The sequence below is a fragment of the Equus caballus genome, chromosome 6 (assembly GCF_041296265.1).
Source record: "Equus caballus isolate H_3958 breed thoroughbred chromosome 6, TB-T2T, whole genome shotgun sequence".
In the NCBI taxonomy this organism is placed as follows: Eukaryota; Metazoa; Chordata; class Mammalia; order Perissodactyla; family Equidae; genus Equus; species Equus caballus.
Window position 1 is genome coordinate 22,211,315 of NC_091689.1, and position 27,488 is coordinate 22,238,802.

The 27,488-nt window shown below is 44.7% G+C and overlaps 1 protein-coding gene across 16 annotated transcripts in view; it reads left to right on the top strand.

Moving 5' to 3' along the window:
• AGAP1 (ArfGAP with GTPase domain, ankyrin repeat and PH domain 1) overlaps window positions 1–27,488 on the top strand; it is a 558,771-nt gene that overhangs the window by 256,071 nt on the left and 275,212 nt on the right. For all 16 annotated transcript variants that reach the window (XM_070269557.1, XM_070269555.1, XM_070269554.1 and 13 more), the window contains 2 exons: window positions 19,798–19,925; window positions 21,047–21,202. In XM_070269557.1, the coding sequence (XP_070125658.1) occupies window positions 19,798–19,925; window positions 21,047–21,202 (284 nt within the window). The remainder of the gene's footprint in view (window positions 1–19,797; window positions 19,926–21,046; window positions 21,203–27,488) is intronic.

Here is a 27,488-nt window from a genome sequence, read left to right on the forward strand (position 1 = left end):
CCTCCAGCCGCATCTCGGAGCCCGACACTGGCTGTTGATGTTCTCCTCCACGTCATCTGAGCGTGCCCAAGAGTCTCCCACACACAGGTGCACGCACACAGACTCTCCCTTGAGTGTCACCAGTAGCGTCGAGGCTGTGTGGGAAGATGTCCTTATTTCCAGAAGGAACATGTTGAAGTATTGAGGGCTGACGTGAAAGGATATCTGGCTGAATAGGTTCACTCAGCTCTTACAGAGATAATAGGGCAGAAGCTTTGCATCTCTTGGATGTAGGTGGTGGGTTTACTGGTGTTCGTTGTCCTATTTGTTAAATTTTTCCATCTGCTTGAAAATGCTTGTAATGAAATGGTTTTTTGGGGGGACAGGGCTTTCTGGGACCCCTCCTTGCTCTGTGCTGGGCTTGCCTTTCTCCTCGTTCTTATCCCTTCTGCCCTGGGCAGTATCTTCTGTGTGTTTCATCAAGGCCTCTGAATCCCTGCTGGCTGAGACTCTTCTGAGCTTGAGGCGCGTTCATTGACTGACTGCTTGACAGCCCCTCTTGCGTATCTTAGAGGCGCCTCAAGCTCAGCACGTGCCCTTCCATCCTGGGGTCCCAGCACACCTGTCTCGTTACTCAGGTTGGACACCTGGGCATGTTCTGACCCCTCTCTCTGCCTTCCTCCCTGTGCCCACTGGTCACCAAGTTCTCTTGGTTTAACTGATGGCTCTCTGGTCATGTATCTCGTATGACCACCACCCACCAGTGCCTTGGTCCGAGCCACCATCCCTCCCACCAGGGTACCTTTCTGCACTTTCCACTTTGTAAGTGTCCCTTCATTTCCACCTCCAGTTCTTCTCCCACTGCGGCCAGAGGGACTTTTTAATTCAAGTCTAATCAGAAGCACCTCCTAATGCCTTTTCAAGACTCGGCTGTGCTTGGGATGGAGACCCCAGTCAGTGAATCCTAAGACTGCAGCCTGGCTCCTCTGTGGCCACCACCCCGCCCTGGCCGCCCCTCAGTTGCCCGCATCCTTGTTCTCCTCCCTGCTCCGGGCTCCTCCCTCATTCCCCAGGCTTCGTACTTTTTTTTTTTATCCCTGAGGTCCCAGCTCCAGTGCCGCTTTCTCAAGAAAGCTTTCCTTCCCTCCCACCTCCCGAGTTCACTTCTTAGATCAGAACCCTGAACTCAGGCTGCCCGCTGACCGCTGTGCTGTCTCGTGACCTGGAGTGAGGGGCAGGTTCCTCAGCTGGTAAACAGGGTGACAACAGAGCATCTCTGGGTGTTAATTGTGGCAGAATGCTCAGATCAGGTCCTGACAGAGAGTGAGGGCTCAACACGCTAAGCGGTGAAGATGATCTGTCTAATGTCTGTGCTCCCCACCCGGACTGTAAACCCCCCTGAGAGCAGGGACCGCGTCTAGACTCAAGTCAGTGTCGCCAGCACCACCCTCGTCTTCCACCTTTGTCATCCCTGGCACCATGGTGGTCCCTCTGCATGAGACTGGCACGTTCCTGTGCTGTGTGTTGATCAAATGACCTATCCCTCACGCCCCCCCTCACCCCCTGAGGCATACACACATATGGAAACTGAGGCACAGAATGCTTGAGTCATGTGCCAATGATCCAGCAAGTCATAAATTGCAGAGCTGAGACAGGAACTCAGGCAGCCTGGCTCTGGCACCATGTGCTTCCCCGTTGCACTTACCACCTTTGTTAGGTGATGGGTAAACACGTACCAAAAATCTAAGTGGTGTCATCAGCAAAAAAACAAAGACTCCTCAGGAACTTGAGAAATCATCGCTAGAGGACTTGAAAAAGGAAATCCTTATAGAAACACTGATGGATTGAGTTGTTTCTTTAAATAACAGGTTTACTGAGATGCTATTCACAGACCATCAGATTTACCTATCTAATTACTTTTGATTTTTGAGTTGTGTTTTTGGCCTGGCTTTTTGCCTCAACCCTTGGGGGATTTGTAATCTAAAAACAATTTGTAGTTAATACTGTCTGCTTTCATACCATACAAAGTAAGTGTTTATCACCATAGCTTATTCTCCTGAAACTCTTTAAATAGGATGTTTGGCTGCCCTAGAATGTGTCAAAACTCAGAAGTTGGCTGTGGTTTTCATACGCATTTCAGGCCCGGAGCCCAAGCTGCTCGGAAAGGTCAGGTAAATTGCAGCGAGGCCACTAGATGGCAGTGCTGTCACGGCTGGAGAGGCTGGGCCGGTGGCTTCGTTCAGGTGGCTCATCAACCTATGAGCTTTGCAGGCTGAAGGTGGTAAGTTAATGTGCCACATCAATTTTAATTTGAAAGATACAATTAATTAAATTACACATAAAGTGGATGTGATAGAAAACTGGAAGCTCATGGCAGAAGCCCAGGCAGCTATTGAAACACAGTCCAGAGTTCCTGTCCCTTGTGCTGTGTGTACCCTGAGTGTACAGTTTATGGTTTCTACCTTATAGAAAAATACTGCTTAGTTTGTCTTCTGTTAAAGGATTGGACTACACAGTCTTGTTACAGAAAACTTGATAAAGCTGTCGACGTCAGGCTCAGAATCACCATATCGACGTATTAGCCTAAAAAGTTATCTGAAAAAGAAGGTACCACATTCTTCTGGAGGGGCCGTCCCTCCCAACCCCCGGGTCTGCCATCCCTTGATACAGTTGTGCCCAATTTTCTTTCAAGAAGATAGTTTTTTTTTTTTTCTTTACAGCTTTAAAAAATAAGTTGAGGAATTTAGTTCTAAAAAAATTAATAGCTACAGGTAGCTGCAAAAGATGTTATTGGCAGATGCAGCAAAAAATATATTTCTGCAGAAAATTGGATTTTGCACATAAAACTTAGTAATACTAATAAAGACAGGTCATTACCAGTTTTAAGCCAAATAAGCAAACTCAAAGAGATGCGCTGTCAATGTGAATCTCGGTGGTTTTTTATTTTTCCTGCAAAGTGTAAATCAGCTTTAGTGTAGCGGGTACACCACGGATTTGCTCAGATCATTCCTGCCCCTTCTGACGGAGGGTAAAGTTGCCTGAGCTGAATAATTTACAGTCCTGTGGCAAGGTATGTTTATATTTAAGCTGTGCAACGGTGTAGCTAATGAGAAAGATGAGAAATTTATAGTCCTTGGTGATTGATAGCATTACTGTCTCAGCATTAATTGAAATCAGAGGGATCACAGCTGTGGGCTGAAGTTCGGGGGGGAAAAATTACTTCAAGTAAAGGAAAACTTTGAGATCTGTTTCTGAACATTTTAAAGATCGTTTTCCTGCTGACAGTATGGTTGGTGGTAGAAACAGTCGCTCCTTGCCAAGGCCTGAATAATTACACAGAGATAATGACGGTATTTCTTCTGAAACCTCCCTATGGTAGGCGGTTATAAGTGTGGAAAAAATTAAATACTGTGGAGTTTTTAAAATGGCTTTAAAATTTTACATGTATAATAATAAAATCCTGTATGGCTACTCTTTGCTGAATATTCTCTGGACTATTTAAGACAGTGAAAAAAATAAACCCACGCTTGTAATGACAGAGGCAAGCCTGTGATATTAGTCATTGCCTTCAAATTTCCACCGATTGTGTTTAATGCGGGTATGCCTAAAGTCATCTCATAGACTTGTCCCTACCTGTCATTTTTAAATGCACCATTCTTGTTGAAGCTCAGTCTTGTGAAAATGTCTAAATTTTCCCATTAAGTGCTTAAAAAGTAATAAAACTAAAGTCATTAGACTTCACTCATCAGAGCCGTATCAGGAGAAATATTCTTTGGCGCCATAAATCTGATCAAGGGTTCGACATTCATATCCTTTGGATTCGTTCCCTGGAAATGGACGTTTGAAGGTAAATTGCTTGAGTAGGGCAGTTTAAATTTTTAATACAATCTTATTGTAACTGTTAGCAAATGATTAAAGTGCAAAGGGGCCCTCTATGTTTGGTAAGATTTATAGTAAGAGCTCTTTGATGCCTTTTCTGGGCTGAGTTATAGATGTTATGACAGTTAAATGCTTATAAAGGCCAGAAAGGCACCCCTGAAGAGTCAAATCTCCCTTAGAGACTAAATCGTGCTTCGGAATGCAGATGTCTTTTCCGCGGACACTTGTTAATTCCTGTGTTAACAGCGTCTTAGGCACCTAGAAACTTTGTAGGCCACGTAGGACCCAGTGCTGCCTTGAGCCACTGCTTTGTGAAAAACACACAAAACAGCAAATTACTGTTCTCACCACCGATTTGCTTTCTGGGGACGTGAATTAATCTTCTCATCAGATGCCTTTTTCTCTAAGGAATGCCTCCAGTTTATAAGGAGTTCCAGCGTTCCTTCTGTGGGCTCGAGGAGGCTTTGAGCTACCTGTTGGTGAATCGTGGCGGCTGTGACACTCTCCTTACTTGTTAGACCCCGTGACACCATGTGACTCCTTGAGTGGCTGCTGTTGGGCTGCTGCTGTTGGCTTGGCTGTTTTAAGGCCTGTGACTGGGCAGCAGGACTAGCTCTTCCTTAAGGGGCTGGTTAGCCCAGGAGAGGCACAGACGGAGCTGGCAGGGTGCCTCCCTGGGTAGAGGCTGCCGTTCAAGGTGCAGAGCCTCAAAAGCATCGTCTTCTGCTTCCTGTGCATTTGATTCGAAGCCTTTGTGGAATGAATTTTTAATACATTTGAATTTTAATGCATTTAGCTCCTATACACTTTCTACTCTACCTCATTTTTTGTGTTTTTGCCCAGCAAAAGAGTAATCTGTTTTAAAGACAAAGGTGATAGTTTTATCATCTTTTCTCATTTATATCTTTTTGCAGGAAGGAAATAAATACACAGATGCTCTAAAGTTTCATTGACACTGTCATCATTTAGAGTATGAAATTCCCTGCTCTGTAATTTGCCTTTTACTTATGTGTCTCGTCCACAGATGTATCTTGAGTGTCTGCAGTGAAGAGAGAGCGTTCCCTTCAAATTGCTGTCTCTAATTCTTGAGATAGATACTAATGATTTGGGTTATTAACTAGCATAAATTTGAGTTCTTTTTATCTGTTCATGTTGGGCTTTTTTCCCCCCCTCAAAATGAATTCCCAAATGCTTCACTAGAAAACCTTATCTGTAAACACCTATATTGTCAGTAGATCAATGTGATGATGGGAGTCTCAGTGGAAGAACTTCAGACCCCAGAAGGAAAACCTGCCTTCTCTGAGTAACCAAATAAAAGTCACAGTGACGTCCTTCTTTCTCTTTAACTGTCAGCCTTGAATGGTGTCGAAGAGGCATATCGTGTGTTTAGTTTTCACAGCATTCAGCGTTAAGATAAACCCAGTAACGTGTTCAAGTTGAGATGTGCCTTTTGCTTGTATTCTCAAGAGCCGCTGTCCATCCAGCAGCCAGACGTCAGGCATCTATAGGAGGCACTAGCTTCAGCTGTAAGTGCAATGAATGCTGTGATTTTTTTTTTTTTTTTTTTTTTTTTAGATTTTAACCTTTTAAGCTGTCGAGATACAAATGATAACTTTTTGTGACCTGCTGCGGTGTGTGTATATAGGTTGAGGTATGAAAATCTAGTCTGATTCTATGGCTTGTTTTCAAAGCGTCCGCCATGGATTCTTTTAATACCACTTTTCTCAGTGAGTTTGAACCATGATGTCACCAAGGACAACATTCCTTAGTTTTTTCAAGAGTTTTGAACTTAATGTCTAAAGAGTCATTATTACCTTTTATCCATAGCTAACATATATAGCCCAAGTCAAGTAAAGTTAGAAATAGTTTTAACATTTTAAAGATATGAGTACTTTGTTCCTTTCTCATTGTGGCAGGACCAGAGAAGTTAATGATAATTAGGTGTTACTTTTCTTCGTGATGGATCACCATCTTCTCGTAGGGACCTGTTAGGAAGGCAGTGAAGGACTGGTGTGTTTCACTGGAAAGAGGAAAAGACTTTGTCATGTCTGTCTCACCCTGTAATTCTACTGTGTTGGAGTGCCAGTGATGAAGTTAGTTTGAAAACTTGTTGTTATGGATGGATCTACAAAATGTGATGTTGAGTGAAGAGAGGCATCCGTACAAAATGGATGATTCCATTTGTATGAAGTTCTGCAACAGGCAAAACTAATCTGTTAAAAATCAGCAGAGTGGTTTCAAGGAAGTCAGGGTGAGGTAATAATCGGGATGGGGGGGGCACAAGGGAACTCCCTAAGGGGCGGAAATGTCCCAAATCTTCATAGTGATCTGAGTTAACGTGACATTCATTGAAACTCATGGAATGGTGCAATCAAGATTTTTGCATTTTGTGGTATGTACATTTAATCTAAAAAAGGAAACTTAATGAATGAGAGTTAATTATGCACGTGCTGAAATGCGTAGGGGTGACGTGAACTGATGTCTGCCACTTGTTTGAAATGCATCAGAAAATAGGATGGGTAGATGGATGGACAGGAATAAAGCAAAAATAGCAACACATTACAATTATAAAATCTAGGTGTTGTGTAAATGGGCTTCACTCACATTCTGTCAACTTTTTGTGCCTGTTTAAACATTTGCGTTATAAAGATTTAGGGGGAAATCAAAGCAGTTGTTTTTCTGTGTAAAGTATTGTAGTTATTTTACTACAGTACGTTAAGATGGGTCCAGATAAACTGAATTTAGTGTGAAACACTTTCTCGCTCACAGGCAGGTGTGCAGTATTAGGATGAGCTCTGATTTTTTTAAAATGAGGCTTTCCAGAATGAAAATGCATGCATGATTCTGTTAAGAATTTCAGTAATTTGTAGAAGCTAGTGGTAACAGACAGGGCTCGCTCAACTTCCCCCGGTACTAAATCCCGGCAGATTACAAATTCAGAATCAATCGGTGTTCTCTGTTGAGCTCTAATTAACACTTACACATTATTAGTCACAAACATGAAATCTTGATCGGCAATGACCTCAGGTATTCTAAATGTAAATAAAATTAGATTTAGGTCCCTTTTAATTACGTGAGGTGCTGTGAGTAATTACAATGGCAATTGATAAACTTCATTTCTTGTTGAAGAAAGAAAAAAAACTTACAAAAGTTTCTGTACCCTATATCCTTAACTCTTCAGTAACCATGATCTATGGAAAAGAATTATCTTGAATTCCACATTAATTAAATAGAATTATATATCATTTCTTTATTTGAGCCCTTGAATTCGTATAACTTAAATTCCTACTATTGCTATAATATTACAAAAAGCAAAATTTCCCCCAAAGGGTTCTTATGTGTTTGAAAAGGTAGGTTTCTGGCTGGTGGTGCCTCTTAAATAATAATAATTGATGAGTGGTGGGGAGAGCATTACAATGACTTAATGCACAAAGCCCTGTTGAAGACCAAGTGGAAATCTGTTTTGTCATCTCATCCTTCTTCCTAATTGCATCACAATACATTGTATAATTCAACCTGTGTGTCACTGTCACTTCTCCGAAGGCCTCTCGTGCGAGGGGCCACCGATGCTGGCTCATTATTAACAGAGCCAGGGAGGAGAGAAGTAATTTCCTCAGGTTCCAACCAAGACATCTTCTCTCCCACTTTAAGGAGAAAATGTCTTTTTTATGGAGATTGTTGTAAGGATAATTATTTCTGGAAATAGGAAAACAGCTTCAGTTGTGACAGATAAGTCCGTTTTTCTTGAAAGTTAAAAGATGCTGGAAGGAGAATGTGCCTGTGACGATGAGATTAGAGAAATTTCTAAACTCCCCTTTTTTCTCTAAGTGCGTATATCTTAGGAAGCAAGTGAGACCTGATAAATTTGCCTGTCAATATTAATCAAACTATATTAATTTTTTTAAAGAAAACCAATTATTGTCCTTAGCTGTATTTGTCTCAAAGTTGCTGATTTCAAAATCTAATTATAGCCTCTGTGTCTTAAATATTCTCTTATTCTCGTTTTGTCTCTTATTCCTCATTTGTGTTCATCTCCTCAGCTTTCTTTAAATTTTTGTGTGATTTCTTAGCGTGAATAGTTTTGCATGATCTGTTTTCTGCTTTTCTCATTCTTCGTGGCGGCTTTTCTTTTTTCGTGTTTTAAAATCCTTGCTGCAATCCGTTGTTGCCCTCTCTCGGTTCTGTCTTTGTAGTAATTGTCTTCCCCCGGCGTCACGACGTTCATTTGCATTTTTCCTAGGTCTTTTCTTTCACTTCACTCGTAAACTGTGTTAGTATATTTTGTGACCCGTAATTTGGCCTTTTTAAAAAATATTGGATCTAAAAGCTGAGTCCTGTAGCTTCCCCGGTGAAGAAAGCAGGGAGAGGCGGCCACCATGCAGACTGAAGAGTCAGCGCGAGCCTTCACCTTCAGGGGGTGTCAGAAACGTTTCTGCTCCGGAATCGTCAACTTTCTCCGCGAGACAGCTTGATGAGTTGAGAAGAAGTGACAGGTTCATTTTTCCTCTCTTTGTTTAGCCATTTATCTTTTGGATCCTGGCCTGCCATCTAAATTGTATTGCCAATTTATTGGAATATTCACTTGCCTTGTCTTGAAAGACGCTGATTTGCATCCAGCTTGAGAATAAGTGAGGGAGAAAGTTAATCATCTCTTGGCCTCGTGAACAGGTTTGCCCTGGGTTTAATTGTTGCATCTAGAATGTTTTCTAATCAGAGTCTGTATTTGGCTCCACGTTAACCTGGATCTTGGTGAGAATATCATAGTGCTCTAGTCTGGAAACCTTCGCTCTTGGAAAGGTCTTTCATTTATGCTCCCTTGCACATCTTTCTGCATTTCAGAATAGCCTAAGCTACGTGAGCTGCTTTCGAACTCAGCTGACTTGTGTTAGTGATTGTTTAGTCAATTAAGTGGAATAATAATAATGAGTGTCAGGTGGACATTGAGTGAAATGACACGCAGCCCTGTAAGTCTTACTGCAGCATATTAAGAGGAGAGGAGAGCTGTCTTCTGAGCTGGGGACGTCCTGAAGGAGAAGTCATTTGTCCATAAGGTCCAGGTGACCAGCCAGCATTCCAGCTCCTCTCCAGGTCTTGGCACCTGTCAGAGGTACCAGCTCCTGCCTCCTGGAGCCTCACTTTGTTGATGCTCGGAGTTCAGCTGCCCTGGGGCCCCACACACACCGGTTTGCCTTCTCACTGGACCACATGCTCATCGTGTGCTGATTACTCCCTGCTCCATGGGCACAACATTCTCACATGTTTCATGCCTCCTCATCTTTCCAGATTTTTCCTGCTTTTAATGATTCTGCAGTGTCTGTGAAATATTCATAATATCTCACTATTTTCCTCCTGAAAATAATCCCTACTTTGTTTCTGTCATAAATACACTCCTTTCTTGGGGCACTCTTCCTTCTCTGACAGCTTGTCGCTCATCTGACATCCTGAGTGCAGAAGGAGCCAGTGCCCGGAATGAGGAGCTGAATTCTGAAACAAGGAAGAGGAGTCAGGGTTTGGGGGTGCTGGGCCAAGACTGATGAGTGCTGCTTCTTGGGACCTTAGTAAAATAAGTCATGCAAGTTGTGTGAAATGTCTCTTCCAAGGGGCGCTGGGACAGGGAGGGTGTCGGGTGCACTCAGCATTCCAGCGGCCTGGTCCATGTTTTCTCAGTGGTGCAGCCACCAGGTTCATCTGGATGCCCCAGTCTCCCCCATATAGCAGGTGGCCTGGCACTTTGCCGCTGCTGCATGACGTAATGGAAGAAGAACGAGTGAGGGAGGGAGGGAAGAAGGAGACCAAGTCATAGCAAAGATGTCTCCCATACACACGAAAAGGAAAAGCAGCCAAATCCAGGTATTAACAAAATGGTCAGACTTGTGGCCTGACCGAGAGCATTCCGGGACCCTCCTGGATCATTGGCATGGATGCTGTGCCCTCTGAGTCAGGCATGCCTTGAAGGTATCATCCTGACCTCACCTGCGCCCGAGGGGTGGGGCTTACCCCCATGTGAGTGATTCATTCAAGGGGAGCAGAGCCTGGGTGCCTCCCTCCTGCCCTTTGTCCCTCCTGAGAGTCACTCCTCAGGTCCTTGGTCCCCATTCTCGTTGAGGGATCCTGGAGGCCTTCAGGATCCAAGCAGCACAGGCTGGCACGAGTGGTACCCTGGTGGCTAGGACTTGTCAGGAGCACGTGCCCATCCCAGTGTGGTGCCCTGCGTTTCTGGATGTTCACTGAGCATCAGATTTATGCCAAATGCTGGATACCATCCTGTCCTCTCTAAACCTCCCACCCTAGGGTCCTAGACAGCCAGTCAGACTGGCTGTGACACAGAATATGTCCTTTAGGCTGGAGACCAACTTGGGTGGGTCAACTCCTATCCTCGAGCGTGCTGCAGGTCTGGAGAAGCTGAAGATTTTAAATTTGGGGAGCATGCAGAGAAGAGAACCAGCCAGGAACCTGCACAGCAGGGGAGGGGGGACATGCCGAAGGTCTTAGATGAGGATGGTGGTGGAGTCAGGAAGCTGGAGAAGGAGTGGCTGAGTGCAGTGCTCAGGGAAGAGCTGGTGGCACGTGGTGAGAGGGGGCAGGGTAGCCGGAGGGGCCCCCAAAGTGTCCCCATCTGACCATCTGTTGGGCGTCCAATTAACACGTGGGGCAGACTGGAGCCTGTGACACAGCCCTGGAGGGGACTCCAGGTCGTGCCATTTGGAATGGCTTCCTTCTTCCCCCAAACATTAGGGGAGAAAGGCTGGTTGAAGCAGAGTCAGGCCCTAGAAGCCCCACGTTCAGATGGGCCGCAGACAACATATCACAATTGGGTACACGTGTAAGAAAACATTGAATAGACCATATTTGTTTCAGCATGAGGGGCTTTTAAAATGTTCTTTCACTTTCTCTGAAAGGGAAAAGGGGATCCAGCTGCCTTGGACACGGTAGAAATTTCCCCTCATTCTAGAATTCTGGAATTAATGTCAGCAGCCATGACTTTGCTCCGTCCTGAAGGTAACTGTTTATTACAGTCGGCATTTAAATCCCCCGATTAATAGGAGCAATTAAACAATAGCTTCATTTCCAGCAAATTAACAACCCTAATAGGTAATTGCGACATAAATGAAGATAAATTTGTTTTAATACAACGAGATAAAAAGAATACAGACAAGAACAGAATCTCAGATGAAGAATTCAGACTTCATTACTTCACGGAAAACTTGAAAGCTTCCTAGAAGAAATTAAAGTGAGTTTGGCTTTGTAACCATAGCCTGTCTTGGATTAGACATTTTTTGGTTTTTTTTTAATATAATAGAAATGCCACATTTTGTGGTTAGGTACACGTGAGGTAAGTCAGCATAGGATTTCTCTCACCAAACCCTTTCTCCTAAAGACCTGCTGGGGCCACAGGGACCTCGGGCAATTGACTCTTGGCCAGAACTTCTCACTGGGTTTTCACTGACACGGAACCAAAAAGCAAATGCATAGAAGAACATTTCCCTTTAACTCTCTGCTAAATTAATTTTACCATCTGTTCAGTTACAGGGTACCTTTCCTTCCTTATTAATATTTCTTATAATTAGGAAACTTCTGATGATTTATAGTTTGTTTTATTGAAACATGGAAGTGATCAGGCCAGACCTATTTTTAGAATGATAAATGTGTTGTCTGTGCAAAGGATGCTCTGGGATGGGACAAGTCAGCTTCAGAGAGAACAGCTGGGTGATTTTAAAGATAGTGGGGAAAAAAGGATGAACGCCTTGTCAGAAGGAGGATGGAGAGTTTCTCCTAGTGGGTCACTGTGTGGACAGGAAGATCTAACATACGTTAAAGAACTGAGTCCAGGCTGTCTTGCTAAACGTCAGCATACTCAGGTTTTAGGAACCACAACTTAGAATAGGTTAAATGTCCAAATTTGCTTTGACAGTTCTTAAGCGATGAAGGTTTAGCTAAAACTACATCACTGAGCTTGTATCACCTTAGAAGAACTTCTTTCAGTAGCTTTGAATCATCGAATGACGTATAATCAGCCTAGAATTCTATACCCTGCTGGAATATTGATCAGGTGTAAGGGCAGAGTAACAGCAGCTTTGCATGTGAGTGCCTCAAAACGTGGTATCTATGTGCCTCTCCGAGCCGGGGGAGCCGGGCTGCTGAGTCTAGACCATGGCCGCTCCATCACAGCTCTGTCCCCCAACCGATTCGTCCACATACTCCCTTTCTCCAGTGCCCAGATAGAGATGCCCTGCAGCTTCCCAGCCACACCAGGTGTCCTTCCAAAGCGTAGATCTTGTCACTTGTCCTTGAACAGTTTTGATGACCCCCAATTGCCTCAAGGATGAAGTCCACGCTCGTCAGCCTTCTTTGCACGCCAGATCCTTAAAAATGTCTTTCCTGTTTCCCTTTTAAGCTGCTTCTCCTCCTACCTTCTCATAACCTTCTCACCCATCCCCATTATTGATCATCTGTTCATTCATTTACCCATTTGGCAAGTGCTTGTTGAGTGTCAGGTACATGTTGCCCCAAGGAGGATAAATAAAGTATGATATCTAGCATTTTCAGCATAGTTTGGAGTTGCCCATGGAATTGGCCCATTGTCTTGGAGCATGAGCTCTTTTCTCATTGACAGCATGATTGGCAGAGTCTCCACAGGTGTGCAGGTACCCGCAGGCTGTGGATTTCTGGTTCACTAATAGTCATGAAGCATCAAACAACCCAAGAGACCTTCAAGAGTGTACCTCTTCCCCCACTCCCCCTTTTTCATTTTACAGGCTTTCTGGCATAGCTTCCTCTATGCTCAAAACTTAGATAATATGAAAATCCTAGGAGATGGGTATAGGGTTACCAACTGTAGAGAATACACTCGCTGTAACATTCATTGACTTTGAGGTTTTCATGGGGAGGAAAATTCCACTTCAGATTTCTTTCGATTCCTAAGTCACAAATTCAGAACTACATAGATAATTTGGTAATTAATTTCTTCTTAATTAATAAAGTATTTTAATGATCACTCAACTGTAATTTTAAACGGAGTTGAGACGTTAGGGGATCTTTTATTTGTTTCTGGAAGATTTACAGTCTCTGGTGGTTTTCATTATTTACGGGAGTTCTCTGGGGAAGCCCCCCGAGGTTCTAATGGGAGAGCCTGTCAGTGGAAGCTGCAGTAAATGTTATCTTTGGGTGGGGGCACCAAAGATAAAGATAAAACATGCTGTGACCCCCCCCCCCAGCCTCAAATTGTGCTTTTAAAGTATTTTTGTGGAGTCTCATGCTAGTTGATTTTTACAGATGTGGTTATTATAAACATTTTAAATATCATTTTGTTAGATCCATCGTTCGTACTTAAATTCCTGTCTAACATCACTTACTCAGAATGTTGTGTCTCCCCCACCCCTACCCCATACTGGCCTACAGCTTTCTCAGTAGCCGACGAATCGTCATCTTCCTCAAATTTGGCTTAATTTACACCGTTTGCACTTGGCATCTCATTGTGGCGCTGCAGTGTCTGTCAAACCTCTGTCCTTAGCTATGGCCCCCACTTCTCCCTGCTCCCCACAAGTCGTCTGCTCCCCAGCACAGCCTGAAGAGTGCATGGGACTCATCCGAGAGCTCTCCTTGTTCCAGAAGGGGCTGCGGTGCTGGCAGTGGTGGGAACGTGGCGGAAGCTGATGTTGCGAAGGACGTAATGATGTAGAATGTTAAAAAGCAGATCACTGCAAAGCGAGTTGATGTGTTAACTCTCCTCCAGGCACCAGCACACTGGGAAGGGGAGGTGAAAGGGCAGGCCAGTGTGGAGCCTGGGCAAGAAGCCTCTATGGAACCTGTACACGGAGAAGATTGGGTTGCGGGATCTGAGTAAATGAGTGAAGAAAGGAGGATGGAGGAAGAGGGCCATCCAGTGAATCACTTGAGTGGCTGCCTCCGGGGCCCCGTCTCTGATGAGAAAATCGGGGCTCTTGATGTGGGAGGCAGACAAGGCTCGTTGAGGGTAAGGACCAGGTCCTACTTCTCTTCTCCCGCCTCCTGCCCTCCCTTTGCTGGGCTCATAGGTGGCCTTTCAAAAGTTCTTATTGATTGATTAATTCATGTAAATCATTTAGACCAGGGAAATGTTTTACTGGTTAAATTTACTAACATATGTGGGACTATGCCAAAGATGTCATAAGCGTTAATGAAATAAAAGAGCTTAATTTGAGTGCTTAATTGTAGATGCCAGGTGGGGCCATGCAAGAGGGATCTCAAAGACATCCCCTGGCCACTGGAATCTTCCTACTGAAAAAAGTAGAGAGCAGAACCTACTGTGAATTATTGCATGTCTGATTTGGGATTATTTGTTGCATAATCATTCCTATACACCAGGCACAGGGATTCAGGGGTGAAAAGCAGAGTTTCGGCCCTTCACCATGGCCCTGACACTGTGTGTGTGTGTGCACACACATGTGTGCATGCAGGTGTACACTCCCATGCCCACGTTGGGGTGCTTAGCCAAGGTGTGGGTGAAATACGAGGCTAGCCACATTAGCGCCTGTGGGCTTTGGGAGTGCAGGGCCTCCACCGAGGAGTCTGGATGGTTAGAAGAGGAAGCCTCCCTAGGAGAGGCGAGGCTCCAGATGTGGATTCTGAGACGGAAGTGGCCCTGAGGAGAAGGGAGGCATCTTCTAGGCAGTGGTGGCAACTTGTGTTGCTTGTAGGCTTCAGAGAGCGCGACGTGTGCTGACAACCATGGTGAGTTCTCTCTGGCTTGGACATGGGGCAGTGGGTCCAGGGGCAGGCAGTGAGGCTGAGGAGGTGGCCCTATTGGGTTTTGAAGGGATCCTTGTCCTTCCTGGGGTTCTGAACCAATTAAGAAACGAGACCAAAGCCTCGGGCCCCTGGAAGATCAGATTATTACTTTCGATTGGTGAAGCTGTATCGGAAAGTGAAGCTTCTCTGGGCTTCCTTCTATGGAAATCAGAAGCAGGAGGACTTGCCTGGCAGGGTCCAGGCAGCGCGGGAGCCCCACGCTTGGCCCCTGAGTCCCGGGCACACAGACCCTCAGATCAGAGGGACCGAGAAGGGACAGTTTATTCCAAGCTCATCAGTCATATGAGTCCCTGCTCCTCAGTGGGGTTGGACCTATTTCCAGGAGAACATGTAGCAAGCCGGGAGGTTAGGGCAGTGGGAATCTCTCCGTGGAAGGAAATGACAGGAGCAGAGAACCTACTCCTCACAAACATGAAAGACCCCATTTTGCTAGGAGCTTCACCTTGCTGTCTGTGTGATGGGAGCTGTGACAAGCTGTAAGTGGAGCGGATGATGGATTTGCCTTTAAAAGGTCGCCTTGCAGTGTGTTCCTTCGGGCTGCAGTGAAGGGGTGCTTGGAAGCTGTTTGGGTAGCCAGCCGTGGAAGGGTGAGGTCTTGGATCAAGGCAGCGCCCGTGAATTTAAGAGAAATTCAGGTGGTGGAATCAATCATCTGTTGTGTCTCCTCTCCACGCCTGGGGTGGGGAGGGAGTAAGTGGTACAATCCACAGAGATAGAAAATCAAGGAGAAATCGGTTGGGTGGGAGAAGGAGCGAAGCTCAGGTTGGGCATGTGGACTTGGGGGCATTTCCAGCACATCGAGGGGAGATGGGGGGTTGGTAATAGGATACACGGTTCTAGAACGCAGGAAGGGTGCAAAGTGAGGCTTTGGGTAGATTTGGGAGGCATTGGCATTGAGGTGGTGGTTGACACATTAATGTGGAGAGATTGCCTGGGGAGAGTTCATGGAGATAAAAGAGAGCTGAGGGAGGAAGCCTGGAAGCACCCTATTGAAAGAGGCAACAAAGGAGGAGGGGAAGGAAGTTCCAGCCAGGGGAGGGAAACCAGGAAAGTTGATGTCATGGAAGGAGGAAATGTTTCAGGAGAGGAGGGAACTGTCAGTAATGCCACCTGCTGCCCAGAGGTCAAGATGCAAGCTGGCCTCCAGTTGGCCACCAGTGACCTTGACAATGGTAAGTTCAACCAAGGGGATGGAGATGAGGCCAGGTTGTAATGGCCAGGGGAACAAAGGAGGGGTCATCAGGGGGAGTCCACCTGCTCTCAAGAAGGCTGACCGTGAAAATGGAGCTCGGCCAGTGGGGTTGGCTGAACGTCTCCTCGGTGCCAGCCACCGAGCTGGATCTTTCTTATCTGCTATCCAAATAAAATTTACAGATTGTGGAGAAAGCGAGGGGACAGGGCAAAAGGATACGTGGTCCCGGTTCTGGCAGCGGAAGAGTATGGTGGGGGATGCGGGCAGGGAAAAGGGATGTTCTGTTGCCCTGCGGCAGCGTAGCAAGCTGGTGGGAGGCCGGCAGACTGCACTTGAACCCCTGTCCTGCTACTGGCTGCCTCTCTGCTTGATTTGCCTCCTCTGTGAAATAGAAGAATGTGAGGATTAACTGAGTTGTTAGATGGGCCTACCTGGCCCACTGGTCAGATGTGACCGAAAGTTATCCTTTTCCTTGTTTAGCGCGAAAGATTTAAAAAACAAAGTTGAAGCAGAAAGTGGGCATTAGGCCAGGATTTAATGAAGTCTTATTGGGGAGCTGAAGATCTTATATATATATACCTCTAATTAAAGAGTGTCATTTATCATCTAATCCAACAGAAAGTTTAAATTTGTGAGAAAGTAAAGGTGTAACTCACTTTTCTTGCTTAAATTCTTCAGTAAACCTCTTTTTAGATGAAGAACGGAAGTACATGGATCAAAGTATACTTAACGGTGCAGCTTAAAAAATGATCCCAAGTCATCGCCCAGGTCGAGAAGGGACCTCTGCCAGCCCCCAGAAGCCCTAATTATAGAGATGACTGAAGGGGCTAATTAAAGGGTATCTTTTATCTGTTAGCCAAATAAAACATCAAAATCCTGGAGGAAGTGACTTTTAAGACAACACTGAGCATTAGTATTGAAATATCAGGAGGTTAATGAAATTGGTTAGTGTCTGGTAAAAGATCAAAGATTTTCAGTAGATAGTGGCAGCACCGTTTAAGACTTTGGCATAGCTTGTGTCATCAAAATTGCTCAAGAATGTCACCAAAATTGAGAAAACAACATATGTCAATGGTAAAGATTCCAGATTCTTTTAAGTAAGCTCAAGTGATTGTTTTTCTGTTTTATTTATTCATCGGTTCATTCATATGCATGTATTTATTTGAAATACGTAACATATTCATTTGTTGAATGATCAAATGTAGACAAAAAACTCAATAGTTCTCAAAATTGCCCAGCCAGTATAATCTGGGGTAATATTTGCGTTTTAAATCGATTAACATTTAAATGTTGTAAACACAGTGAGTTGTTAATGATTATAGTTAGAAGAGAACAGCGCCTCCCTCCCCTGGCCTTCCATTTCCTTTGCGTTGTTTTTGGGAGGTTGGGGGGTGTTTCTTGACTTTTTCAAGGTCATTTGAGGGATGGACCATGGCACTGTCTTAGATGCGGTGGTCACTTTAACTTTTTCACACCCAAATGATTCATCTAGGGAAGCCTTTAAGTGAGGCTCACAGAGACACCACCCCCAGGTCACGTCTCCAGGACATATCAGCAGTTAGACAGCTGTGGCTCACAGCGTAGATTTCCTTGTCACTATGGAGGGGAGGATGGCCAAGCCTCACAGAACAGTCACGTCACCGTCCCATTTCCTCTTCTGTTCTTCTTTCTTCCTAAGTCAGATACTTCCCTTGTTTTTCATTAAGTTTTCCCCCATTTTTGTGGGTTACCCTTTGGCTCTAAAGCAGTCTATCAATTTTAGAACAAAATATTTGTAAATCATTTCCTTTTCTCCATTTGTGTATGAGGGTGGGAAGAACATAAAAATTATGGGTAAATGGGAAAAGAAAACAAATATAAATAAAAATTCTAGTAAAGTAGGAAAAAATACTACCACTTATTAGAAGTTGTGACTTCATTTTTTTTTGTAATTAATATGGTCAAGCAATAATGACATGGACAGAAGAATTTTAGGACTTAACATGGGGCTCATGCTTTGTACAACCCTGTCCATTATTTGATGAGAAGCTTTATTATGAAAATACTCTCTTTGCTCATGAACTCGCCCTTTCTTAGACTCCAGGTAGGGAAGATGGAACATTCACTTGCATTTGGAGTTTCATAAAATGAGGATTTTAATAACATATTTGACTTGTCTTAGAAAGTTTCTCAAATCTCCCCTAAGTGTAGAAAACGTTTATAGAAATGTCTACAAAGCTCTCCAAACAGCTCAGCCCTGTTTCATTCTGAGATTTGTGTTTTCTGTGAGCTTTAAGATCAAAGTCGGTGTGGTCATCCAGCTAAATAGCACCTCCAAGTCTGGGAGTGAAATAAAAATGCGTTAGCACTGATAATCAAAAACGCCCTTGTGCTCTCCTCCTGCCCCAAAAAGAAGTAAATTATCAATCACCTGCACAGCCACCATTTTAAGTTAACTTACTTCTGGTCTTCGGAATTTCACTTCACCTATGTGACACACGTTTTGCAGCCATTGGAATCTGATCCTAGATTTTATTTTTGAGTTCACATAATGATTTTTGAAATGTTCTAATATATGTCTTCAAAGACCCCAGATCAATACGCCAATGGTTTTGAAATGACAGAGTGCTGAGATATTCCTCTGTAATTTAAACATGATTAGCTGATGAAGGTTATGATCAATACACCATGGGAAGATAAATTAATTGATACCATCCTTTCAGGATGATAAGAGGCCTATTGGAGGTGGGATGTAACTAATGAAGCTGCTTCTTCATCTCTGTGAGCCATTTTTTATATATTGCATTTTCACTTAATCATATTTATACTATCATTCATTTGCATGAAAGCCGTAAGCTGTGGACAAACCAGTTCCTTTATTAAAATTGTATTCATTTGGAAAAGAAATTATTTGCAGACACTATGTGCGCTCCTGTATTACAACCTATTGCTGGGGACAGTGATGTGTTTGTTCCTTCGTGTGGGTATCTTTCAAAATTGCAACTATCTGGGCAAAGACAAGGATTGAATATCATTGAACTTAATTACAGCTAGTCCCCAAAGACACACATCTATTCAAATAAAAGCTGTAGTTATTCTCCTGTAGTGACACCTATTGGTGTAGGAAGTGTTTTCTAATCGTTGACTTCCTTTCCAATTAAATCCAATATGCTTTATCAGCGAGCCTATTTGCCAAGAGAAGTTATGGCTGGTTGAACTTAGATTTGTATTGATTAAGATAAACTCCCAATGTGTATAGTAATATATTACATAAAAGAAGTCTTTGATATCATTACATGTCCTTGGATATAATTCTACACAATAGCTTGCACAGTTAAGAGTAATTCTATAGGCTGTGCAAAAAAAAGATTTTGATTTTCCAGGGGACTTAAATTACTGTATCTTATTTAGCATTATTTTTGCCGCAATTAACTGGAACAAATCATATTATTAGAATAATTTAAACAAAACAAGTGTGTATTTTTTTTGTTTTATATTCAAGGCTTCCGAGATGGTCTGTGCAGGGCCACTAAGATCTTCCATGGAGCCAGAGGCTCACCTCCTTCTGTCTCATGTCCCACCATGTGTGGCTTCCATCCCCAGGATGGCTGCTGGGGCTTTGCTCACATGTGTGCATTATAAGCAGCCAAAGAAGAAAAGACTTAAGAAAGAAATGGACCAAGGGCAGCCCTCTCAAGGAAGGTTCCTGGAAGATGCCACATGACCCTTCTACTCTCATCCCATTGGCCAGAGCTTGCTTGCTTGGCCATATTTAGTTGGGGTACGGGGGCACAAACCAGAGGAGGCTTAGGGAAATGTTGTATTTATTCTGGTAGTCAAGTGCCCAACTGAAAATCAGAAATTCTATTACTGCAGAAGAAGGGAATAGTGGGTTACAGGGACAACCAGCCGTCTCTGCCACATTCCTTATGTTTGGAAACCAGCCTCACGTTCATTTCTTTTGTCTCCCTGTCCACTAGTTGCCCAGAAGATTGTCGCCACAAGGAAGAAGCAGCAGCTGTCCATAGGACCCTGCAAGTCGCTGCCCAACTCTCCAAGCCACTCGTCTGTGTGTTCCGCGCAGGTGTCTGCTGTGCACATAAGCCAGGTACGTCGGGCACGCGGGAAAGGTGTGTCGGAACCAGGAGAACGTGCCTCTCCGAGGAGGGGCCTCGGCCACTCTAAGGTGGATTTTTTTTTTTGTCTTCTCAACTTTATAAGTAACAGCATGTTGGTAATTGACTGAGCATTGCCTTCAGAAACCGCTGTGGCCAAGTGGTTTTTATGGGAGTCATTCTTTAATGTTTCCGTCTTCACGTAGCCTGAGTTATGAGGCGTGCCTGCTCGAGCGAAGAAGCCAGGTGTGCACTGCCGTCTTCGCTGTTGGTCTCAGTCCCCCGCCCCTATGTTGGTCCTGCTTCTCGTCTGCTTGTGGGTTGAACAATTGTGGGTTGATCTCAGTGGCTAGTCCCACTGTCTCTTAAATTTGGTAGCAGCCCTCAATTATAATTACCGTCTCCCTTAGAAACTACTATCTTTCTGTAGCAACATTTTGCTAAATCACTTACTTGGAAGTGAATAAAATAATTGTCACTTTGGAGAAACGAACCCAAGGCCCATTAAGGAAACTGTTGGCTTGGTTTTGCCCACGCTTGTGTGTTCAATTAACATTTCTTGGACAGGTGTGACATTGGCAGTTTTTTAAAGGATGTGGCAGGCAGGTGTGCTGTCACACTTTTCAGTCTGCCTATGACGTCAGTAAGTAATTGCACGACAGTGGCAGCCTCTGAGATAGAGTCAGGGATGTTCTTCTCCACTCTAGGCACCTTCCAGTTTTTCTGAATCTTGAAATTTCTTCCAAAAGCATTCTGAGTTTCAAGGTGTCCTTTATAAAATGTGGGTTGCCGTCCTGCTGGACAAAACAGTGCTCTTTCTGCGTCAACCCCCGGGCAGGGAAGGGCATTTTAAATTTTTAAATTAACTGATAGAGACTTTTCTTTCTTACGTCACTTTTCTCAGATAAAGGGACTCTGGGGTCATCTGTATGTTCTAGAATGAGGCCGTGTACCTGTGATGCTCATACAACTAGCAGAGTCAGAGAAGCCGTCCCACCTGCCGCGCAGGCGTCTCTTCAGTGTGGCTGCCTTGTCGCGTATGACCGCACATTGGTGGTGGCCTTAGGTTCCTGGAGTGTGTGATTAATCCATCCTTGGTTTTCCATCGTTACAGACAAGTAATGGAGGTGGGAGCTTAAGTGACTATTCCTCGTCCGTCCCGTCGACGCCAAGCACCAGCCAGAAAGAACTACGGATCGATGTCCCTCCCACTGCCAACACGCCGACGCCCGTCCGGAAGCAGTCCAAGCGCCGGTCCAACCTTTTCACCGTGAGTGTCAACCCTGGAAAGAGATTGGAGTGTGATTCCAAAGAATTTCAATTAGTATCAATCAAGTAGCCACATGGTTCAATGATACTTGCAGCATCCAAACACGATTAATGAGAATAACATTGATTTCTGTGGAAGTCTAAGAAAATTATGAGAAGCAAAGATTTGGATATGGAGTGAAATGGGAACTTCTCAACGTGCGGGGAGTTCTGGTACATGGGTCAAAAATGAAGAGTGAGGAGGGCCAGCCCGGTGGTGCAGTGGTTAAGTTCACATGTTCCACTTCAGCGGCCCGGGGTTTGCCGGATTGGATCCCCGGTACGGACCTAGGCACCACTCGTCAAGCCATGCTGTGGCAGCATCCCATATATAAAATGGAGGAAGATGGGCACGGATGTTAGCTCAGGGCCGGTCTTCCTCAGCAAAAAAAAAAAAGAGGAGGATTGGCAGCAGATGTTAGCTCAGGGCTAATCTTCCTCAAAAAAAATAAAATAATTAAAAAAAAAAAGAAGAGTAATGGGTTTGTATAAAGATATTTATTATCCTGTGACTTTCTTAGTCTCCAGCTAAAGACTTCTCACATTGGCTATAAGGAAATGATGAAACTCTGGCAAAATTCCCCAATTTGATCCCAGGCTGGAGTGCCTGAGGATTTACCTCGAGGTAGCTTTTAGTACCAGAAGCCTCGAGTGTTTTTCGAGGCTCATTGACATAAAGGCTCTTCACTTGGACTTTTCTTTGGGGTCATCTGGGGACCATTTTAAAAACTGTAGATCAGCTCTCTGGGCTCAGGTTTCTGGACCCAAGTCTGTGCATGGGACCCTGGCATGTGCAGTTTGCAAAAGCTCTTTGGGTAATTGGGATGCAGAGAACCCCTGAACTATGGAGGAGGGACAAGTGCTGCCACCCCGTCCCCTCCCTCACACGCAGCAGACATTACCAATCAGTCGTGGAAGGCTTTGCAGTTGAGCCCAGAGCTCCAGGCAGAGCTGCTGTCATGGGACTGCAGTCATTTGCCCTAAGGACACTGCCCCTCCCTGGAATAGGTCAGTGCATTACAAGTATAGGTTTGTAAGCCAGTGATTCTCAACCAGGGCGGTTTTGCTGCCCAGGGGACATCTGGTAGTTTCTGGAGAAGTTTTGGGGTGTCACCACTGGGAGTTGGGGGTGGGTAGGATGCCGCCGACATGTGGTCATGGGTAGCAATCAGGGATGCTGTTCACCATCCAACAGTGCACAGGTCGGCACCCACATCAAGAGCGGTCCAGCCCCTAATGTCGGTGGTGCCCTGTTCTGAACAAGCTAACTTCTCCGTTTGGTTGGTTGCTGCTGACTTAGATGCAAAGATGTCGAGCATCTCTTGTCTTCAACAGGAGGAGGGCTCTCCGGGGTGGCAGGGGTCTGTCGTCTGATCGCTGCCCTTGTTTGGAGATGGCGCTCTTGATGTGGCTCCTGGCTTCCAAGTGCAGTAGATACCCCATCCGTTTCCCGCCGTGCTGGTGGCGGTTTTCCCATTGGGCTGTCATTATTGCCAAGGTCTGTGGCCGACAGCACGCACCGCCTCTTGACGACTCTCCCCTCTCCTTTGCCCAGTGCCCTGTGCCACAGCAGTTCCTGCAGACACTGCTGCTGGAGGGGCAGAGTGAGGACCAGACAGACCAGGCCCAGACCCCAGCCTCCACTTACAGCCGACATTTGACCTTGAGCTAGTTACTTAACCTCTCTGAGCTGGAAACAGTAGTGGGTCTGTGGCGGGGCTGTTGAGAAGATTCCCTCTAAGGGGTGAAGAGTCTTTGTGGCATTGCTTTCATTTTTTCTCACCAGCACTAGTTGTTGCAAATGATTTCTGATGGTGCCCCGCAGACGCGGTTGTAGGAATATGCGAGAGATTGGGAGGAAGATGTTTAGGTTTCTGCAAAATCCAGGTGAATATCTGAGATGCATAAACTTGTACACGAATAAGAGGTTTTATTGTGAAATGTCTTCAGACACAGAGAATGGCAGCAGTCACCTGAACAGCTCTGTCCAGCACCTGTAACCCTTCTCCACCCCCAGCTTGGAGACTTTCAGTTGAGAGGGTGTCACCTCACAGAACAGGCTGTGCCCTCACTCACGACCAGTGGACTTGAGAAACCAGTTGCTGACGATGCAGAGAAGGGGCGCCGTGAGTGGGACGCCGTCACACCGGGGAGGAGTGAGGACTTTTGAACGTGGACCAGGGAACCTTCTGTATCTTTGCCCCTCCTGTTAGGGCGTGGCAGGAAAACAAACACCCAGGCACGGGATACCTTTCAAGGGCCACATTTATTGGGCATTGGTTTTGGTTTCTATTCTAAAGAAAGTCATGAGAAGCCAGGAAGAATCTTTACAAACGGAGCTGTTTATAGGGAGAGCTCCAGCATGTCCCTGTCCCCTCATACGAAGGGCACCTCTGGAGGTGGAATGTGCCAGAAAATAGTATCCTGCACCCTATCCACTGGGTAACCGACAATGCAGAAAACTTGAAGGCAGGAAGATTCAAAATGATAATAACTCAGTTAAGAAATCTTTCCTTCCTCCCTGTGTCTGCAGAGCCTGGCTGTGCTTGGTGTCTATCAGGGGCCGTGGTCACCAGAGTCACCCCACGTTGGAGAGAAGGGAGGGGCTCCCCAGGCTAAGAGGAGAGTGGAGGACAGAGGGGTGGGGGCACTCTTGCGCTTATTCAAGCCGCACACACGTGGGCGTGCCCCAGTGCAGGCATCCCGGCAGAGGCCAGGGGCCCCAGCTGTCAGGGCAGGTGCTAGAGCCACTCAGAACTCATCTTACGGTGACTCAGAATCCCCATTAATTATGTCATAATTAAGGGCTCTAATAATGCAAAGCCCTGCCCATGAATCTTGTCGTCATCAATGCTTATTCCCTTTTTTAAATGTTGGAAAGCAGTTTGAGAGTAAACCATTTTAAAAATTGAATCTGGCTGCACAATGGTTACTGGCAGGAATAGAGATTGGGGGTCATGGGTTTGCATCATGGCATTGAAGGAAAAGATGGCTAAACTCCCAGGCTGGACCCGCCTGTGGGCCATTACTGGCTTTCACTTGAACAAAACGATGGTGGTGGTGGTGATGGTGATGATGGTGATGATGGTGATGATGATGATGATGATGATGATGATGATGGTGGTGGTGGTGGTGGTGGTGATGCTGGTGATGCTGGTGCTGGTGATGATGGTGATGATGGTGATGGTGATGCTGGTGGTGGTGGTGATGCTGGTGGTGGTGATGATGCTGGTGGTGGTGGTGGTGATGGTGGTGGTGGTGGTGGTGGTGGTGATTACGGTGATGGTGGTGGTGGTGATGGTGATGATGATGATGGTGGTGGTGGTGATGGTGGTGGTGGTGGTGGTGGTGGTGATGCTGGTGATGCTGGTGCTGGTGGTGATGGTGGTGCTGGTGGTGGTGGTGATGACGGTGATGGTAGTGGTGCTGGTGGTGATGGTGACAGTGACGTGTGGATATTTTAAGTTGAAGATCTTAAAAATATTAACTCCACTAGATGTCAGTGTCATCCAGGGAATGAAAAGGGGCAAATTAGTTTTGAAATTGTAGCAATTAAGAAATGAAAGTCTCATTGTTAACAGTTTGTACCCATTCTGAAATATGGAAAATTTCATAGACTCTTCATCCCTGGTGATTGTTGGTAATTATTGGCTTAAGTTGGCAAAAAGTATATTTATTTAGAAGTGCTTAGGAGGAGGAGAGATGTGCCATATGCCGAACAATCTTGGTGAATAAAAACCCACGCAGGCTGGCATTGTAGGACCCAGATGAAGGGACACCGTCCTTATTTATTAGGCTGTCGTAAAGAGGCCGGAGTTAATTAGGTAGTACACACATCATTTTTCAAATACCATGCTTATAAATTTTATAAAGTGGACCTGGAATGTCCCACTCTTGGCTAACGTTTTGCTGTCCCAGAGGTTTCTCTTTGCACATAATACACATTTTTTAAACAAAAATAGATCACACGCACTTTTTACAAAATAGTTCTGACTTAAAGTCTCTCCTGGGGTAGCAAATTTTGTGTTATATTTGCAGTAGGAATTATACTTTACTAATCAAAAGCTAAAACATATCTTATTTTGCTCATTTCTTTGAAAAAATTGTTTTGAGAAAAGAAATATTAAAAGGCTATATCTATTTAATTCCTGGTTTTTTTAATATAAGTCTTAGAGCAATTAATTTAGTTTTGTGGCCCTAATTTATATGTGGTTAAAATGTTTTATTAGAAAATATTTATTTTCAATCATACAAGAAGAAAAAAACAGATGCATACACTCACCACACAACTCATCAAATAAAAGCATTTTGCTGATGCTGCCACCACGGCTGGTTCTTCAAATATCATCAGTAGGAGTCAGCCTGGTGGCACAGCGGTTAAGTTCATGTGCTCCGCTTTGGCGGCCCAGGGTTCGCCAGTTCGGATCCTGGGCACGGACCTTTGTACCGCTCATCAAGCCATGCTGGGCAGCATCCCTCACAGAAGAACTAAAATGACTTAAGAACTAGCATACACAAGGATGTACTGGGGCTTTGGGGAGGAAAAAAATATATCTATATCATCGGTAAATTTTGAAGCCCTGCCTCTGGGTTTGTCTCCGAGATACATTCCTCTGCCTCCCTGTCCAGGGGTCAGCATTCACTTGAATTTGGTGTTTCTTATCTGTATCCATGTTGTAAACTTACTCTAGTGTGTGTTCATAGTTGTACTTTGCTTTCCCTCTTTTCAAGCTTTATAGTAATGGTGTTTTTTTATGTTTTCCAAAGCTTACCAGATAACGCCTATCCCGTGAACCAGAGCCAAGCATCCCCAGTAACCAAAGATTGTGAAAAGATGTTCCCCAGCTCAGAAACTCGCTGTGAAAATAAGGCCGCAAAATTGATAGTGTAAATTGAGTTGTTCGAGTAGTGTTTTGTCTTTTGTGGAGGACAGCCTGCATCCTGTTGCAGTGGTCCAGCAGCCTCTTACTCACTCATTGGTTACAGGGAGAAGCACTGTCTGTCTGATAGTGAGGGCTCTTGGCGGAGATGCTTCTTGTCCCTGTAAGCAGGTAGTTGACGAGATGTCCCTTCATGGCTTCTTTCCTCACATGGGAGAAAGTTAAACATTTTGGTAAAGAAGGAGATGATAATTAGATGATCTGAACCTTGCTCTCCTCTGTATTCAGTGTTTGCTGAGACTAAGCAGGCACTCTTCTGGCTTGCCACCGACCTTCTGCGATGAGTGCGACAAACTCTTGTTAGCTTTCTAGTTGTGCGTGTCAGGCTCGTCGTGTTGCACGGTCACGGTTGACACAGGCAGCAGGTCCCAAGAGCTGCTTTGTATCTGATGGTTCCACGGAGGCGTGTCTGCACTAACGCAAGGATGAGCTGTCAGTGATGTCGTCTCAGTTGTCGGAGAAGTCTGGAGACCTTACTGGGAATTTATCTTGGCTGCAGTGTTTTATGTCCCATGGGTTTGTTTTGGTTTAGTGGTTGGATTTCAATTTTGTTGATATATACTCAGCCTGTTGTAGAAAAAGTAATTGTGAAGCTAAGATTCAGCATTCCTGAGCCTAACCGCTTCTCACTGCCCTCTCCTTGAGATTTTAGGTTCATGGCTGTCCCCTGAAATGTTAGAGTTGTCAGGGAATTTTGGAGGTTTTTTGGCAGTAGAGTGTCCGTCTCTTTCATCTCTGAGGGTGTGATCTAACATTGAGGCTGGTCCTCCCTGGTCCTGCTTCTTGCGGAGTCTGGAAATTCTGCCCTGAGGACGGAGTGACTGTGGGGACAGATGTGCTGTCGTGAGGAAGATGTTAATTTTTTTAATGTTTGTTTTGTTAATTATTCTGGTTAATAGAGAATAATGAAGATGGATTTGCAAATTTATAAATTTAGAATGCATAGCATTCCAAAAGTACCATTAATGAGCTCTGTTGATTTAAGTTTTTTCCCAAAACGTTATCCCTGTGAGCTTTGAATCTTATTTTATAAATAGAAACCTGAAGTTCCAGCTTTCCCAGGAATCGAGATGTGCGGAAAAGAGGATTTAGGGCTATTACATGGCACTTACTATACAATATTAATTAAAGGATTAGTTAAAGAGAAAAGTGAGAGCCTAACCACCGCCTGCTAAAATTCACGACAAGGAATTGCTAAGTATCTCCATTTTGCTCCGAGTTCCAAAGGGGTAACCCTTACGTTTTGCGTTCTTCTGCAACTTTCTGTTTGTTGCTGGTTTTGTTTCCTGTTATCTCATCCCAGGCTTC